Source organism: Pagrus major, chromosome 10, assembly GCF_040436345.1.
Source record: "Pagrus major chromosome 10, Pma_NU_1.0".
Lineage (NCBI taxonomy): Eukaryota > Metazoa > Chordata > Actinopteri > Spariformes > Sparidae > Pagrus > Pagrus major.
Genome location: NC_133224.1, coordinates 10,749,214 through 10,764,455, shown reverse-complemented (window position 1 = coordinate 10,764,455; position 15,242 = coordinate 10,749,214). Strand labels below are relative to the sequence as shown.

The following is a 15,242-nucleotide window of genomic DNA, read 5'->3' as shown; positions in this document are numbered from 1 at the left end:
TGGTTTCTTCTTTCCTAAAACCAATTAAATATTGAAGCTCAGAAAAAAAGAAATGACACTGAAGCAATATTTTGCCCGCCAAACCTACTTCCTATTCTGTCGTATTCGTTAACAGCTCACAAATGGCTTTCACGGCATCCAAAGCAGTAACTGTAAATGCTCTGCCTGCTGCATAAGTGCTGCTGTCAAGTGCAAACAGGAACCTCTTCCTGCTTTCAGATATGTAACAGACACAACTGTGCCGTGGGTGCGAGACTGAGAGATGGTGAGGGCTGTGCCAGTGCTTCACGAGCCCTGCGGTCGAAGTGTTGAGAATTTCCCCGGAATGCACGAGCTGTGACTAGAAACCAGCCGATGAGCTGAGCAGCAAAGTGTGCCACAGGTCAACCGAACCTACAGTGGACACTCCCTAATGATTATATAATTCCTTTTTTTTTTTGGTAAAAGGTAAATATTGAGAGAGCAGGCTCTGAGAAAGTCGAGGTCGTTCAGGTCTTTTGCCCAGTCTGTTAGCCTAGCATCATAAAAAAAGCTTTTAAGCATTTAAGTGTCCGGAATAAAGCCAGAATATGAGTGGTTTAGCGTAAAGACAGGAGATGAGGAAAAAGCTAGCCCGGCTCTCTAAACCTAACGACATCTGCCAACCGGCAATTGTAAAGCTCACCGATGAACACATTTCACACATCGTTTACTCGTTTGAGAGATAACATAGCTCTTAATTGTTGGACTAGCTGTTCCCGCTTCTTTGAGCTGAGCTAATGGCCTCTGTTAGCTTGATTTGATCCTATACAAAGTAATCCCCAGTACAGGATCACCAATATTGACACCAATTTTAATACTTTTTATTATTAACAGCTCGCTAATGCCAACTGGATGACGAAATGCAGAACTGTGTAACCTTCCCACTGTTAATTGCAAAGTTGCTGGACATATTCAGCTGGAGCAAGACCGTTAAACTCACAATTTTTAATATCCACAAGGTTATGAACACATGGAAACAACATTCTCCAGACTATATATTAAAGTATATCCTCCATCCAAGTCATTTTAATCCCAAATGATGCAGAGTTGTTAGAGAAGGGAGGTTAGAGAAGCGTGCTTGAAGACTTGAGGTTTAAAATCCCAGGGCCAGCCAGGAACATGCACATTAAGAGAACTGCCCACTTCTTTTGAAACTGTCACTGAGCAGCTCCGGTGTGTGCTCCCCTGACAAAAGGTCAAAAAGAGAGTAAAATATAAACACGCTGACGTCCTGACAATGATGCACATCCAGGTCCGACGAGGAAGAAACCCTTTAGATCTGGATTATTACGTCCAAGGCAGTTCCTTTAGTTCCTTTCAGGCCAGAGCCGAGAAAATCAGCCACGTATTATCCAAATGTTCCCGTGGCCGTCGGGATCCTGACATTGACCCGGTTTTTCCCATCAGGCACTGTCCGTGTCGCCCTGACACGAGTCCAAGTCATGTGAGGAATTCATGACTGACATTGGGCTGGTTTCCTCCTCTGGGACTTGCGGGACCTCCAGGGAGATGATCGTCTGGGCTGTCAGTGTTCGCTCCCTGAGGGGAAAAAAAGAGTATAAAGAGCCTGGAATAACACCTCAGCTATGAACTCATGTGCTCCTCTTTGGGGGGTTTGTGGTTAACTGTCTCAACACAGAGAAATTTCCAAAACACTTAAAGGGGAAGTATTTTATGATAAGCTGTGGTTTTATGCTGAAATCATGCAACAAACGTCCATTTTAACAACTCTCTACTTAGTCATAGGGGTAGCAGGAGTTATTTGCAGTGCTGAAACTTATGCAAATTCATTCGTTTGACACGTTTCTTTCAATCAAGTGACTTAATCTGGCTATTAATCACCCTTCGTCAAAGAATTCCCTTTTTCATTTTAGCTCTTGCATCAGAACTTTCATTGTAATCTGTCTGTTTTTTTGTAATATTTGCTGTTTTTAGTAAAGGATCGGCCACTTAAGTCGAGCTTAAATCAAAGCTGATAAATCGGACAAATTCATAGTTGTGACCGCGACACAGTTAAGTCAGGCAGTGGTGGATATGAAGGGATGAGACACCAGGTCTGAGGAAGCCCGTCTGTCCCGAAAAGTTGAAGTTGAAGCTACAAGTCAGTTCAGTTCCTTATATCATATACTGGTTATAAAAGAGTGTTAATTAGTCTAACACACTCATCTCAGATGGGAAAGTGTACGTTTCTCTATAAAAGAATGTGTGGAGGTGTGTTTGGGTTCAGGATAACAGATTTGATGAAGGTTTATCACAGTCAGTTGAATACAGTGAGCTGCATTTTGTTAGCTTTCGTCTCGTGTACGTGGTAAGAAAAGATGTGTAACACTTGGGTTTTGGATGAGCCGGTTGTCATCAGTGAACCTTTTTCCACACTATATTAGGAACTTCATGTGACATTTACTTCAGGTGTGGAAATTTCCACACATGCAGATCAGCCCACGCAGATCTACAAAATGTTTGAAACTCAGTGGTTTTCATATCATACTTTCACTCTCTGCTAAGTTGGAGTGTCTTTTTTATGTTTTTATGTTTTATTTATCACTTTTGAGCTAGAACGTATTCTGGGTTGCCCAATTGTGAAAAATCTCTGTCCGGTGTTTATCCTCTTCGAGCTCTGAACTCTTCAGACGTCCGGGAGGAGCTGTAATCCATTTATTAACTATTAACATTTACTGCAACTCTGGTTCGTTACTGTTAAAAAAAATGATGTAACAGATGAATGATTAACATATAAGTAATGACTTACTAACGTTTGCTGATGGCGACATGTAAGGTTAGTCACTCTGCAGCTACACTGGAAATTGAGAAACTTCTGGGCATTTATTGATGACTTGACTGTTAATGTCGCACAACCTGGCAACCCAAAAAGTTCCTTTCATTAATAAGTCTTCAGTTACAACTCATACTCTTTGTAAGGGTTTTCTCTTGAGAAAATGTGACCTTCATTTCTTTTTCTTCGTTGACGACATTCAAAAATGGACGTTGAAACGAGACGGAATTACAGTTTTGACATTTTCTCAAAGACGTCTGTGTGTTGCAGAGATATCTATTAGCTTTAGCATGCTAACCAGCTAGCCCTGGTCCGTCCTGTCGCGTATAACCACTCCGAGCTCCCAGTCTGGACTGCTAGCTGCACTGCTAACTGAGCTAACTAGCTAACGGCCGCTGCAATTAGCAGCGGTTATTGGTTACCGTGGAGATATGACGCTCCGTAATTTACCTTTGACAACAAATCCACAACTCAACAAATCCACAATATCACTGTGCCTTCGCAGTAACAACAACAGTTACGAGTAGAAAACATGATCTTGATTTGCATTGTGGGTATATGTGAAATCTGCAAATCTGTTTGCTTGTGTTGCAATTTTCAGTAACAATTAAAGATAAAGAGTAAAACACGACGGTCCGACCTACGACGTTTCTACTGTTTCTATTTCATGTATTATAAATCGCTCTGATAGCATCTTTGATATCTACGCAACAGCTCATGTCGGTCTGACTGCTGAGGTTATCTCGGTTTAATATAAGCTAACAGTTTGCGTTTCGGTCTGTGGCCCCACAGATAAAATAAGATCTTCAACCTAACGTTAGTGAAAGCCTTGGTATTAATAAGCTGTGGCAGCTTTGAACATGCGTTTTTAGATGATTTAGATGTGTGCACCTTGAAATAGCATAATTAAAACAGACAGTTAAGTTGTATGTAAGCTGATATGTGGTGCAGAGTTTTTCCACCTGCAAGTGACTGTAAAAGAAACCACTGTGATCCCATATACTGGTGCAGCACATCCCCACAGTAACTGCTAACTGCTGCTAATGGTATTCTGTTTATCCATCCATGACTGTAGCTACTGTTAGCTTGTTAGCTGTGCAGTTAGCTGGACAACTGTGGGAGAGCGGTGTGCTGGGAGAGAGAGGTTTTTCAGGCCCGGGGCTAACTGGTTAGCATGCTTACCTCAGCAGATATATCAAGTATAGGCTGACGCAACATTTGAACTGTTGTTTCTTCACAGTCTGTTGATAAATAAAGGACATTTTTGAATGTTTTAAAGGTGCGTTACGTAGTTTTGGGGGTTGGACATTTTAAATCTTCATTGACTAAATAAACAAAGTCTTTGTTTTCATGTCTGAATAAACAAACTTACCTTAAAGGACAACACAACTTCATCCTGTTTTACTTTGTTTAAATGTGGCGGACCCTGCCACCTTTCTAGCTTCAAACAGTGTTCTGGGACCTTATTTTCCTCTGAGAACAGCTTTTTTATTCAGTTATGGAAAACATAAATATTTCTGAGTTTGTATTATTACCTCATTAATATTGTGAGTTTGAATCTCTTAAACTGCACAGTGCCCCTTTAAACTAAACTTCTCACACATTGCACCTTTAATAAACTAATGGATGCATCCATTGGCACATACCGTGTTATGCTGTGGGCTTGAGTCCAGTTGACGTGCACGGTCCAGCCGAGGACACTCTTCAGGTACCGGGAGCAGCAGGGGAACCTGTGGCCCAGCTCCTCCAGAAGTTCCTCTTTACGCAGGCCGTAAACCACCGGCGCGACGCACTGCGCCAGGCTGAAGAAAGCAAAGATCACCACGGCTGACAGCTCTTTAGTCTCTGTCAGAATGAGCCCCCGTTTGTACGACATCGTCAGCACGAAGTTCACAAAGTTAGGGAGGAGGAACACCGCCAGCTGGCTGCCATGCAGGGCGATCGTCCTGCAGCCGGCCCGGTTGCGCCGGTTCAGCACCCCTAACCGGCGGCCCTCCACCAGTATCCTCACGTAGCTGTACAGGATGAGCACCGTGCACACGCCTATGAACAACACCTTCTGCAGCTCACCTTTCCTCAGCTGCTCCGGCCCGCACTCCCCTTGATACTCGGCCTTGCTGGTCTGGAGCAGCAGAATGAGGGGGATGCCCAGAGCCATGAGCCAGGTGAGCACGCCCAGCAGCCAGGGCCAGTGCCCCGCCGTGCAGAACGCCGTGTAGCGCATCGGGTGGCACACGGCGCAGTAGCGGTCCAGCGCCATCACCGTGAGCGTCAGGAGGATGTTGGAGCCGCTGCAGATCAGGATGGTGATCATGGCGAAGCAGGCGGCGCGCTCCGGCCGTGCGCCCTGGTGGATCTGGTAGTAGAAGACGCTGCTCATGCCCAGGTAGACCAGGGCGGACAGCAGCAGGTGGAAGACGAGCACGAAGCGGGCATGACTCCGGAGGTGCTCCACGCGAACGATGGTGGAGTTGATGATGAGGTTGAAGAAGAGCAGCACCGAGAAGGACACGGTGGAGACGTAGAAACGCACGCAGGTGTAGTCCCTCGCCTCTGTTCCCAGCGTGGTGTTGTTCGTGGACATTATTCCTCAGCTGGGTTTGGTCGGATTTATGGGATAATGATGAAGATGAAGATGATGGTGGAGCTGATGGGAGAGAAAGCCTGTCCGCCGCATGATCCTCTCTCACTGCTGCCTCACTGAAGACTGACTCAGTGCTGCTCACAGCTCACTTCTCTCTCTCTCTCTCTCTCTCTCTCTCTCTCTCACACACACACACACACACACACACACTCACATAGAGAAGTAGTGCGGTCACAGGATGCTTACTTTCAGTATTATCAGCTACGAATGTACTTAATATGTCTATTTAGGCATTTTACTGCCGTAGATGTTTAATGCTGAGCTTATCTGAATACTCTTACATACCATTAGTTAGTCTAATCTACAGCAAAGCATCAGATCATATGCGATCATCATGTTTTTGTAGTCAAGAGCTCAGAAAAACACTTTATTTTCCAGCCAATCCAAGTTTTTGAATAGTTTACTCAGCTGAAGAAGAAGTAGGAGGATTTTCTCTAAAGGAACACACCGTCCAACAATCACTTTTAAAATCACTGAATTACTTTGGAGGTAAAATGTAAAAAGAAAAGGAGGGAAAAAAGTAAAGTACAACCTTGAATTTGTTATATTACATCACTGGTAGCAACAGGGGACCAATCAGAGGAGCTGATGCTGCTCTGTGGGTTTATTTGTTATTCATTTATTTAATAATATAAAAACTATATATAAAAACAATGGTCTCATAAGCAAATAATTCTACGGAGGCTAATGAGGGAAATACTGCAGTAAAAACCCCGAGTCATGTCTGACAGTGCAGACAGCAGATCCTTATCACAGCAGCCTTCTGCCTCGACAGAGCAGGAAACACAGCTGCCACCAATAACACTAACGATGGCTCCGTCCTGTTAAATGTTCTGCTGAGCCACGTCAGTGAGCGAGCGTGCACGGCACCACAGCCGTGACACTGGCTCACCTGAGTGGAACGCAGCCGTCGTTGATGTCATAAATTCCACCTGTGCTTTTTTCCCCCCAAAATGTCTGCTGTGAAAAGGGTCTAAAGCCCCTAACCTTTTGACCTCCGTAGCACCCCCACCCAACACATGGCCGCAACTGAGGTCCACACACTGGATGCATCATATGGATAGGACCCTCGTTAGAAAGTTAAGGCGCAGTAGCCGAAATGTACCAACCAGGGGATAACAGTGATACAACTGCAGCTTTTCTTGAAAGCTGGCATCAAGATACCACCAGTGTGTGTCCCTTAACCTGTCGTCAAGGTGTCCTCGTTGCTGTTACACCTTTAAAAGATGTTTTCCAGATGGAAAGCCCCTTCACACACACACACACACACACACACACACACACACACACACACACATACACATAGGTGTCATATGTGTGTCTGTACACACATCAAGCTAAATAATTAAATTCACGTCTGTGGGTTTTCCATTAGTGTGCAGGGGTCATTAACAGAAGCCAGGCACCTGCCCGACCCCCTAACCCTTGGGCGTGGACGATGAAGCCTGGTAATGGTGATGCATCCATGTGGTGGCCTCTCCTCTGGCGCCATCGTCAGTCCAAACTGCATCTTTGCTCCAGTTGTCAGGCTCTAGCTTCAGTCCACACACCTGCAGGTGTAGCAGTGATGCTGCCCTCGTGTGACCTCAGCTTCACATTTGTCTTGTTTTACGACGGGGCATGCAAAACACCTCCATCTAGATCTGATAAAATATCAAAAATTCAAAACAGATCACCACTTGACAATATAAACACAACCCTCTAGTAGATGATGCAGCAGTGCATGATGGGTGCTGTAGTCTCATATACTGGGAGTGAGATATTCCTGCTCCTCAGCACTCGTTCTTGATTTCAGCACATCATCTACTGTACACAGCAGGTATTATAACAAGTGGGATTAGTCTGACTATAAATAATGCAGGAAACCTACAAAGCTAGACCTCAGTGTAGTATTTACATGATAGTTTATTCAGGTAACCGATTGTAAACATCTTCTGCAGCTTATTATGAAAGTTGTTGGCAGGAGCGGTCTGAATTCCGACAGCACGTGAACGCAGCATCCCTCCATTTAAGTTTCATTCCTCAGTAATAACTCATTTCCGGCCGGATTATTTAATTATTAACCGTAATAACCCTTTGTTGTTTAAGCTAGTGACGACCTACAGGTGATGCCACTATCGGCGTACACAGGAAGTTGTTTTTAGTCAATTTAATTAGTTAATTTAGTTGTTTAATCGTTTTTTTTTTGATGTGCCAGATGCAAAACGATGTCGGGTACTGAGTCAGTCAGTCGCATCTGGTTTCGTTGTGTGTGTGTGTGTGTGTGTGTGTGTGTGCGTGTGTGAAGTGGGCAGGCTCTTCTCGAGAAACTGAGAGTGAGTTGACTCAGACATCTTTCCATCTCTTCACAGGACCGCACTGACTCCAGTTGTTCTGAGCTCAGCGGAACCAGAGCAAAGGTAAGCACAAGTCTGTATATTAAAGTGAGCAGGTCGTGCTTCAGCAGCCTGCTCTGTGGCTGGTGTTGAGCCTACAGCCTTTAATAAGTTAAATTAGGTAACTCATTGTATTCTTGTCGCAGTGATAAAAAAACATTCAAAGCTCAGAAGTAGAAAATAATAAGATGCTGTGAGTTTGTCATCCTGCTTTTGACCCAAAATGGCGGGCTTGCATTAAAACAAGCTGGTAACTATTAACAACACGCAGTTGCTGTCAGGGCAAAGTGCAGTGAGGTCAGCACGATGCAAAATGTCGTCATTTATCCTTCTTTATTAACACATTTCCTCTTATCACGACTTTTAGAAATAAAACATTGAAGATAATTAATCCAAGGATGAAATTAGCTTGTCAACAGGTCCAGCACGGTTAGCTTTGATATAAATCGACGTAATGTAAGCTAGCAGGCAAAAGCCCTCGTGTTTTTTTGGTAGGAAATGTAAAAACTGACTGAGTGCAGTCTGAGGAAACAAGATGAGGAGAAACGCTAATGATTTATATGTGTTTACAACAAAAGTTGTAAATTATTACTTAAATGTGTTAATCGAGCTAATATTGAACAAACCATAGCTAACAGGTAGCTAAGAGCATGAAACAGACTTTGGATGTTAGCTAGCTAGCATGAATCTATCAGATGCAATAATTTTGTGATTTATGTGTGATGAAATAAAAGTAGAGGCTTAGACTGCCTTTAGGATTTAGTAATTAACAAACTGAATGTAGCTCTTAGGGTTTGTATTTGAAACGTCAAGCTAGCATTACAGCTGCAGTTGGCAGAGGTAGCCCAAGGTCAATGCTACACATGAACATTTTACATTTAGCATAGCGTAAGCTAGCTAGCTGTGTGTGAACTAACAAAACACAAGTTATACTCACTTGAACTATGTTTTGTGTATTAAAAAGTCACATTTGAGTTGTGTATTGAGTTAAATTGATTTCAGGAAGTAGGACTGTCGAAGCATAGGCTACCTTTTTATTGTACCTTATCTTAAATTGCTGGTTTTACAAGGCGATGTTAGCCTACGTCTAAGATTAGTGGTGGGTATGGCAAATAAAATCCACTGTAAAGCTTTATCTAATATTACATCATGGTTTGATGCAGGGACAATTAAAAAATCTTGTTCATTTATTTGCAAAATTGCCTCACAGTGCTGTTAAATGTACACACGAAGGCATAAAATCTCCAATCTTCCGGGAAGCTTCCTCAAAAGATGACATGATAATCAAAGAATGCTGTGTGCAGGGATTTGTTGGTTCGGGTGAAGGTCAAGAGTGTCCACATACTTTCTGTCAATGAGAGAAGTGAAAGAATTGCCGTTATGATAGTATTGCAAAACCAGCTCTGATTTCTACATAGAGGAATTAGTATCTAATGGATGGAGCATGCACTGCTCGAAATGCTTTAAAAACCAGCACACTTACAGCCACTCTGTTTTCACTTTGGGGTTAATGCCGCAGGAGCAACACACCCTCTCCCTTGTTGAACAAACCGCCGAAAAGCCTTGATCGTTATCCAGCTAGTCCTGCACGAGCGATCGTCCTGTGCCCCTTCCCAGCTCCTCCATTTCTGTCTTGTATCCTCCAGGCATGGCCCACCAGCAGCAGTTTGTCCCCGGCATGGCCGTCCACCAGCAGCCAGCCCAGGTGGTGACAGTGATGACCACCGCGCGAAGCCCTGGGACATGGAGCACCGGCATGTGTGATTGCTGCAGTGATATGGGCACCTGTAAGTCAATTTGTGTTATTCACCACCACAAACGTTGGTCACTTTAATGTCCGCCCATTGATGGAGTAACATTAGTTGTAATAATGTAATATTGTCACTGCCGTGTGACGTATGACCATTGTTGACATTTTGACTGCTGTGCCACTATGCTCAGTAACCTAGTGTGAACCTAGTGTGAAAGTTTGACATTTAAAAGTGGACTGCGTATAACTGGTTTACCAGCTGGAACAGAAATATCACATTGACATTTTGACAGATTACAGTTGACAATTGTTTCATCTGTTGTACTGCACATTTACAATAAACTGCTCCTGGAGTAGTTCCTCTTTGAATGTATGAAAAAATAGTAAGGTCAGCGAGATGGGGTGTGTCAAAATTTCAACACAATTTCATATGTTCTTCATTTCGTTCTCTCAAGGTTGCTGCGGTCTTTTCTGCTTCCCCTGCATGCAGTGTCAGACGGCCGCTGACTATGGCTGGTGCTGCTGCATGCCACTGCTGGACTTCTGCTGTGTGGTGTCCTGCATACTCCGCTCCAACATCCGAGAGCGCCACGGCATCCCTGTAAGGCTGGTTTGGGAAGAGACGGGGGGAATATATGGGGGGAGTGAGTGCATGCTTAAAGGTTCAGTGAGGGCTTGGTAAAAACACCTTTTTTGATAAGTGATGATTGTCAGGTGAATTATCCAATATTGATACTCAAAAAATGTATTTTTGCCACACACCAGTGGTTTAAGTTGTCTCTCTGTCGCAGTTGTGCACATGTGTGGGTGTGGTTACAGATGCAAAAGGGCATTTAAGTACATGGAGAGATTGTGTTTAAGTTAAAAGAGTGTTGTGAAACAGTTACAGACATTAAACTAAAATGCACCATGAAACTGCAATTAGTGAGGTTCCTGTTTAGACATCTGCTAACAAAAGCTGCAGTTGTAGTTCCCTAAGGGCCAGTAAGTATCATTTGAGATATTGGTGCAGGTGGGAGAGGAGCACTTCCTCAATATTCACCATGTGCATATTTGCATTCGGTCACACCAGAGCTGTTGCATAATCTCTGACCAACAGCTGTCATTTTGAACCTGTCATAGTACAGAAATAAGTAACGTGTCAAATGCACCTGCTAGAAGTCTCTCTATCAAAACAGCGCAAAACTAAAGATGTAGTTTGATGACGTTGTGAAGTAGCATGGGACCATGGGAGGTGTTGTCTTCGTTGTTCAACAACAACCCCTGCAGATAAAAATCTATCCGACGTGGCTCAGGCGGGAACGTTCAGAGTCGAGCTAATGTTGTAGTTTTATTGATGTTACGCTTAGTTTTGTTTGCAGAAGTTTTAGGGACCGGTGACCAGATAAGACACGTCGTTACCTCCAGTAAAATTATGTAACATTTGGGATAATGTGAGTACACAACCCCAAAAAGATATAACAAAGGTAACAAGTTCATTATTATACATTTAATATAGCACTTTTCAAAATAAAAGTTACAAAGTGTTGCACAATATTAAAAAATATTTAACAGGCAGGATAGAAATAAACACGGACAGAACGAGATTGTTTTTGAGCAAAGATGAGTGAATATAATACATCAAAGCAGCATAAAATAATCTGAAGTAGGTCGAAATAAATATTAAGTACTTTATTCCTCATCAGTAAATCTAATTTTTGACACGTTCTCTCACTGGACCACAAATTTTGATCTTAACGTTAACTGTATGACACAAGACTGTCCCACAAACGCACAACAGGGTGAAGATGTGTTAATGTTCTGAGTTTTACAAGGAGCAGCTCCATGTGGGTCTGCTAATATCGAACAGTGAGCGATGATTAAGACAGCAACCGCTCGGTATCATCGAACATATTTTACATGTTGGACAGACGTACTCAGTTTTATTGCGAGGGAAGATATTTGCAGAGTGGGGTGTGTTTTCATCCCATCATTAGTTTTATGAAGGTCGAAACTCCTTACATGATGTTTTGATCACCACATGTGTTGCATACTCATTTCTGGCTTCGTGGGAAGTCTTCCACAAAATATTTGTTTTACTTGTGATGCTGATAATAATGAGGAATGGCGATCTGTGTATAGTAACGTGCACAATAGCCGGTGTGTGTTCAGGGCATTCAAACAGTGCTAGAGCTACGCAAACAATTATTTAGTCACGGTTATAAAAACATGAGTTCACACAGCCTCGCCCTGAAGCCTTATGATTTCAAATATGAGAGTTGGGGTAGAAACCGATCGCTTGTGACTGCTTAAAGTAGCAATTGAATGCAAGGTATCAATGTCAGGACAGCTTTGTGTGGAATGATACAGTCAGCTGACACTACAATATATTTGTTTTTTGACATAGTTTGACTGATTTAATCTGTGTTATGCATGAAATGTACAAAATGGTGTTTTTTTTTTTTATAGATTTCAGTGTGAAATACCTTAAATAGACTTATTTAAGGGAATAAATCATTGTGTTGGACCAGCAAGTCCTCATTTCATAAAACTAAGCTAAAGAATAAAGCACGAGGAGATAAAAAAATGTCCTGAAAATGAAGAAAAATTGTAAATTGTAAGTCGTCGTTACATATTTGACCTGTTTACAAGAAATTCTGCAGCTCATTAAAACATCAAATATACGATACTGACAGTATGAATACTCCAAGTGATAAAATACATTTTTGCATCCATTCCATTCAGGGATATTGTATGGCTGACATAAAATGTGCACCTTTGGGTTAATGGCAGAAGTACAATATATGTAGGAGCTGGTATCTTGGTGCAAAAATTTGGGAGGGAGGAGGGAAGGAAAATATATTCAGATAGCCTCTGAACCAAAGCTATTATTGTCGACTGAACACTGCAGCAGAGGAAACCGCACCTGGAGCTGTTTTTGGCTCTGTACACTACCTTCCCAGCACTTCACAGCAGGCATTCAGAGTTAGTGACTAGCTGGTGAACAGCAACATTTCACCGACTGTTGGATTGATCCCCTCTCCCTCTGTGTCTTCTTCCACTTGCAGGGCTCGTGCTGCGATGACTGCTGCAAGATAACTTGGTGTTACCCGTGCGTCTGGTGCCAGATGAATCGTGAGCTGAAGATCAGGAACAACCAGCCGGGTGGCACCTCAGTGGTCACCACACAGGTCATGAGGGGTTAGGAGCTAACCCTTTGGGCATATGACATGTTTACCAAATATAGTCTATAGCCTCGAGTCCATAAAGTCTACTACTAGTACATTTCTGTTGATGTTATAGTGAATGTATTTGTACTGTGATCAGTCTGAGGTGGAACATAAAGATGTAGAAGACATCCTGCCAAACTTTCAGCAGTTAGCACTGAGCAGCTATACATAGTATTGCAGTCATCTATCTTTAATGTGTAGATTTAGCTGTTTTTCACAATTAAAGCTTGCCGTTCAAAGGCTTAGATTCACTGTTAAAGCCAGTTGTGTTGAGTTGAATGTTAACACGTTTGATTTTATAATACAGTGATATATCGGATCAGGTTTTTGTCCGATCTTTGATTCACTCTTGCAAATAAAACATTGATATTTCAGTTGACAAGCTAGTCTCAAAATCTGATTCCTAACCTGAACCCTAACCACAACAAAACCAGCCGCTGTAACGTTTTATGGATTAGTTGTTTTTTCATTCACTGAGTCTACATTGTAAAAACATTGTACACATTTCTGGGACACGTTTTACAGATTCTCACTTCTGTTTTTTCTCATGATGTGAAAGTTAAAGATTCGATTCTAGCTGTCATTAGCCCTGTTTCCAGCAACGTATGTCCGCACACATTTTGCATCTTGCATTAGATAAGGTTGGTGGAAATGTTAAGATAAAACGTCAAACAGGATTTCACCCCGGTTGAACTTGACGTGTCAGTGTGTCCACACAAGATTAACAGGTTCAGTGTTTGAATCTTCTTCCCCAAAATGTAAATTATTGTCTTACTGAGCTGCAGCGTAATAAAAATCTCTTTGTCAGCACATGAAGTGTGATGATCCATAGCTGTTGCATGATTTTATATGTCAATGAATAACCTAATTTGGACCCAAACATACTGTACAGTAAGATAATAATGCTTTGGAACAACCTCAGAAATATGATTTACTAGGGACAGTTAGACAAAGTCAATTTAAAACTCCAGATGGAAAAATGTGATAATAATTTATTCGCTGTCAAAAACACAGCTATAAAGATGTGTCATCAATTATCAATTTGAATGTCAATAATAAATTGCCAGATAACGAAGGAGAGGCTGGAATGCTTTGATAAGAATTGTGTTATTCAAAGGCTTACAGTTTTTAAAATCATGATATGATCAAAGGGAGAAGTGACAAAGAGGAACAGTGCATAACCACACCACACTGATGTAGCAAATTAATAGTAAATATTAAATAATATATTTCACAAATAGTATGCAGTGTCCAGTAATGTTATCAACCTGTGTAGCTGTGTTTATAGTGGTGATTTAATTATTAATCTCAAAGTCATTGTGAAGTAATGAATTAAAATGTCAGCAGATTCAGTATCAGTTTTTTATAATCAGCGTGATGAAAGTGGGAGAAAAGGCCCGTGATAAACTCATAACCATAGTCCTTGACATTTGTCTTTAAGCATTTTAAGAGCATGAAAGAAGTAACTAAACAATACAATACAAAATATTGAAGAAAAAAGAAGATAGGTGTACAACATCCCGACATTTTAAACCGCTGTTAACAGTGAAATCAGTCGTAACGTCCTTATATGTGAGGCTGTACTTCGACACAGCGATTCTTTGAGGTCAACGCCAACATCAACATGTTGACAGTGACAGACATGCTAATGTTAGGCAGGTGTTTATGATATTTATTATCTTGGTTTTGCACCTAACCATGCCAAATTAATGATTAACGCTAACCACAAAGTGCAGCTGTTTACCGATCCAATAGTTGTTGAGATATTTTAGTCTGTAGTCTACTGTCAACAGACCAACATTTCCATCCCTGAAGCCACGCTGCTAGTGTTGCTAAAAACCTGCTTCTTGTTGCAAATCTGATTTTCTGACTTGTTAAACAAGCCACGCTGCCTTAAGTCGGGCCTCAATGCATCGACTTAAAAGTAGAATTTGCACGAAATCGTCGCAGGTCTTTATCTTAGACAGTGGGGCACCTCAGGGACACGTACTGAGCCCGCTGTTTTTGTACATACCTTGTACACCATTCTAGTGTTGCAGATGACACTAGATAAATTTATGTGATCAAAACAAACAAGTTCAGGAGGTGGTGTGGAACCACGCAAAGACTACATCCTCATCCTCAATATTAACAGAACAAAAGCGTGAGAGGTACATGTAGAGGGGGGTTAGACACAGATGTACAACTGTTTAAAAACACAACCTACATAATCAGAACTCATTATTTAACTGTATCTGGATGTGTGCAGTTCAACCGTTCTTTTATTATGCTAGTTCAGATATTCACAGTACCCAGCGGAAGTAGCGTAACGACTCTGGTGATCTAGCGCCACCATGAGGTTGGCATTTTTAGTTGTTAATGAAATATCTGAGCAACTATTGGATCGATTGTCATGACATTTTGTACACACATTTCATTTCCCCCTCAGTATGACTTCTTATAATTTTTTTGTTACGCTGACTTTTTATTT

At 42.0% G+C, this 15,242-nt stretch overlaps 2 protein-coding genes across 2 annotated transcripts; one reads left to right on the top strand and one right to left on the bottom strand.

The window, feature by feature from the left end:
* Positions 1–951: 951 nt before the first annotated feature.
* Positions 952–5,468, bottom strand: LOC141003210 (odorant receptor 131-2). The gene is made up of 2 exons (XM_073474498.1): positions 4,441–5,468; positions 952–1,560 (listed from the first exon to the last, which is right to left on the bottom strand). Exons 1-2 carry the CDS (start codon positions 5,376–5,378, stop codon positions 1,425–1,427), a joined length of 1,074 nt encoding a protein of 357 aa, XP_073330599.1. The 5' UTR covers positions 5,379–5,468; the 3' UTR covers positions 952–1,424.
* Positions 5,469–7,577: 2,109 nt separating this feature from the next.
* ponzr1 (plac8 onzin related protein 1) lies at positions 7,578–13,582 on the top strand. The gene is made up of 4 exons (XM_073474918.1): positions 7,578–7,837; positions 9,460–9,600; positions 10,019–10,164; positions 12,611–13,582. The coding sequence occupies exons 2-4, from the start codon at positions 9,462–9,464 to the stop codon at positions 12,746–12,748; spliced, it is 423 nt and encodes a 140-aa protein (XP_073331019.1). The 5' UTR covers positions 7,578–7,837; positions 9,460–9,461; the 3' UTR covers positions 12,749–13,582.
* The last annotated feature ends 1,660 nt before the right edge of the window (positions 13,583–15,242 follow it).

Bases quoted from the DNA above. Each gene is read 5' to 3' on its own strand.
- LOC141003210 (XM_073474498.1), bottom strand. From the start codon at position 5,378: ATGTCCACGAACAACACCACGCTGGGAACAGAGGCGAGGGACTACACC. The intron at 1,561-4,440 runs GTATGTGCCAAT...TTTTCCCCTCAG, and splicing joins CAAGCCCACAGCATAACACG to GGAGCGAACACTGACAGCCC.
- ponzr1 (XM_073474918.1), top strand. From the start codon at position 9,462: ATGGCCCACCAGCAGCAGTTTGTCCCCGGCATGGCCGTCCACCAGCAG. The intron at 9,601-10,018 runs GTAAGTCAATTT...CGTTCTCTCAAG, and splicing joins CTGCAGTGATATGGGCACCT to GTTGCTGCGGTCTTTTCTGC. The intron at 10,165-12,610 runs GTAAGGCTGGTT...TTCCACTTGCAG, and splicing joins GAGAGCGCCACGGCATCCCT to GGCTCGTGCTGCGATGACTG.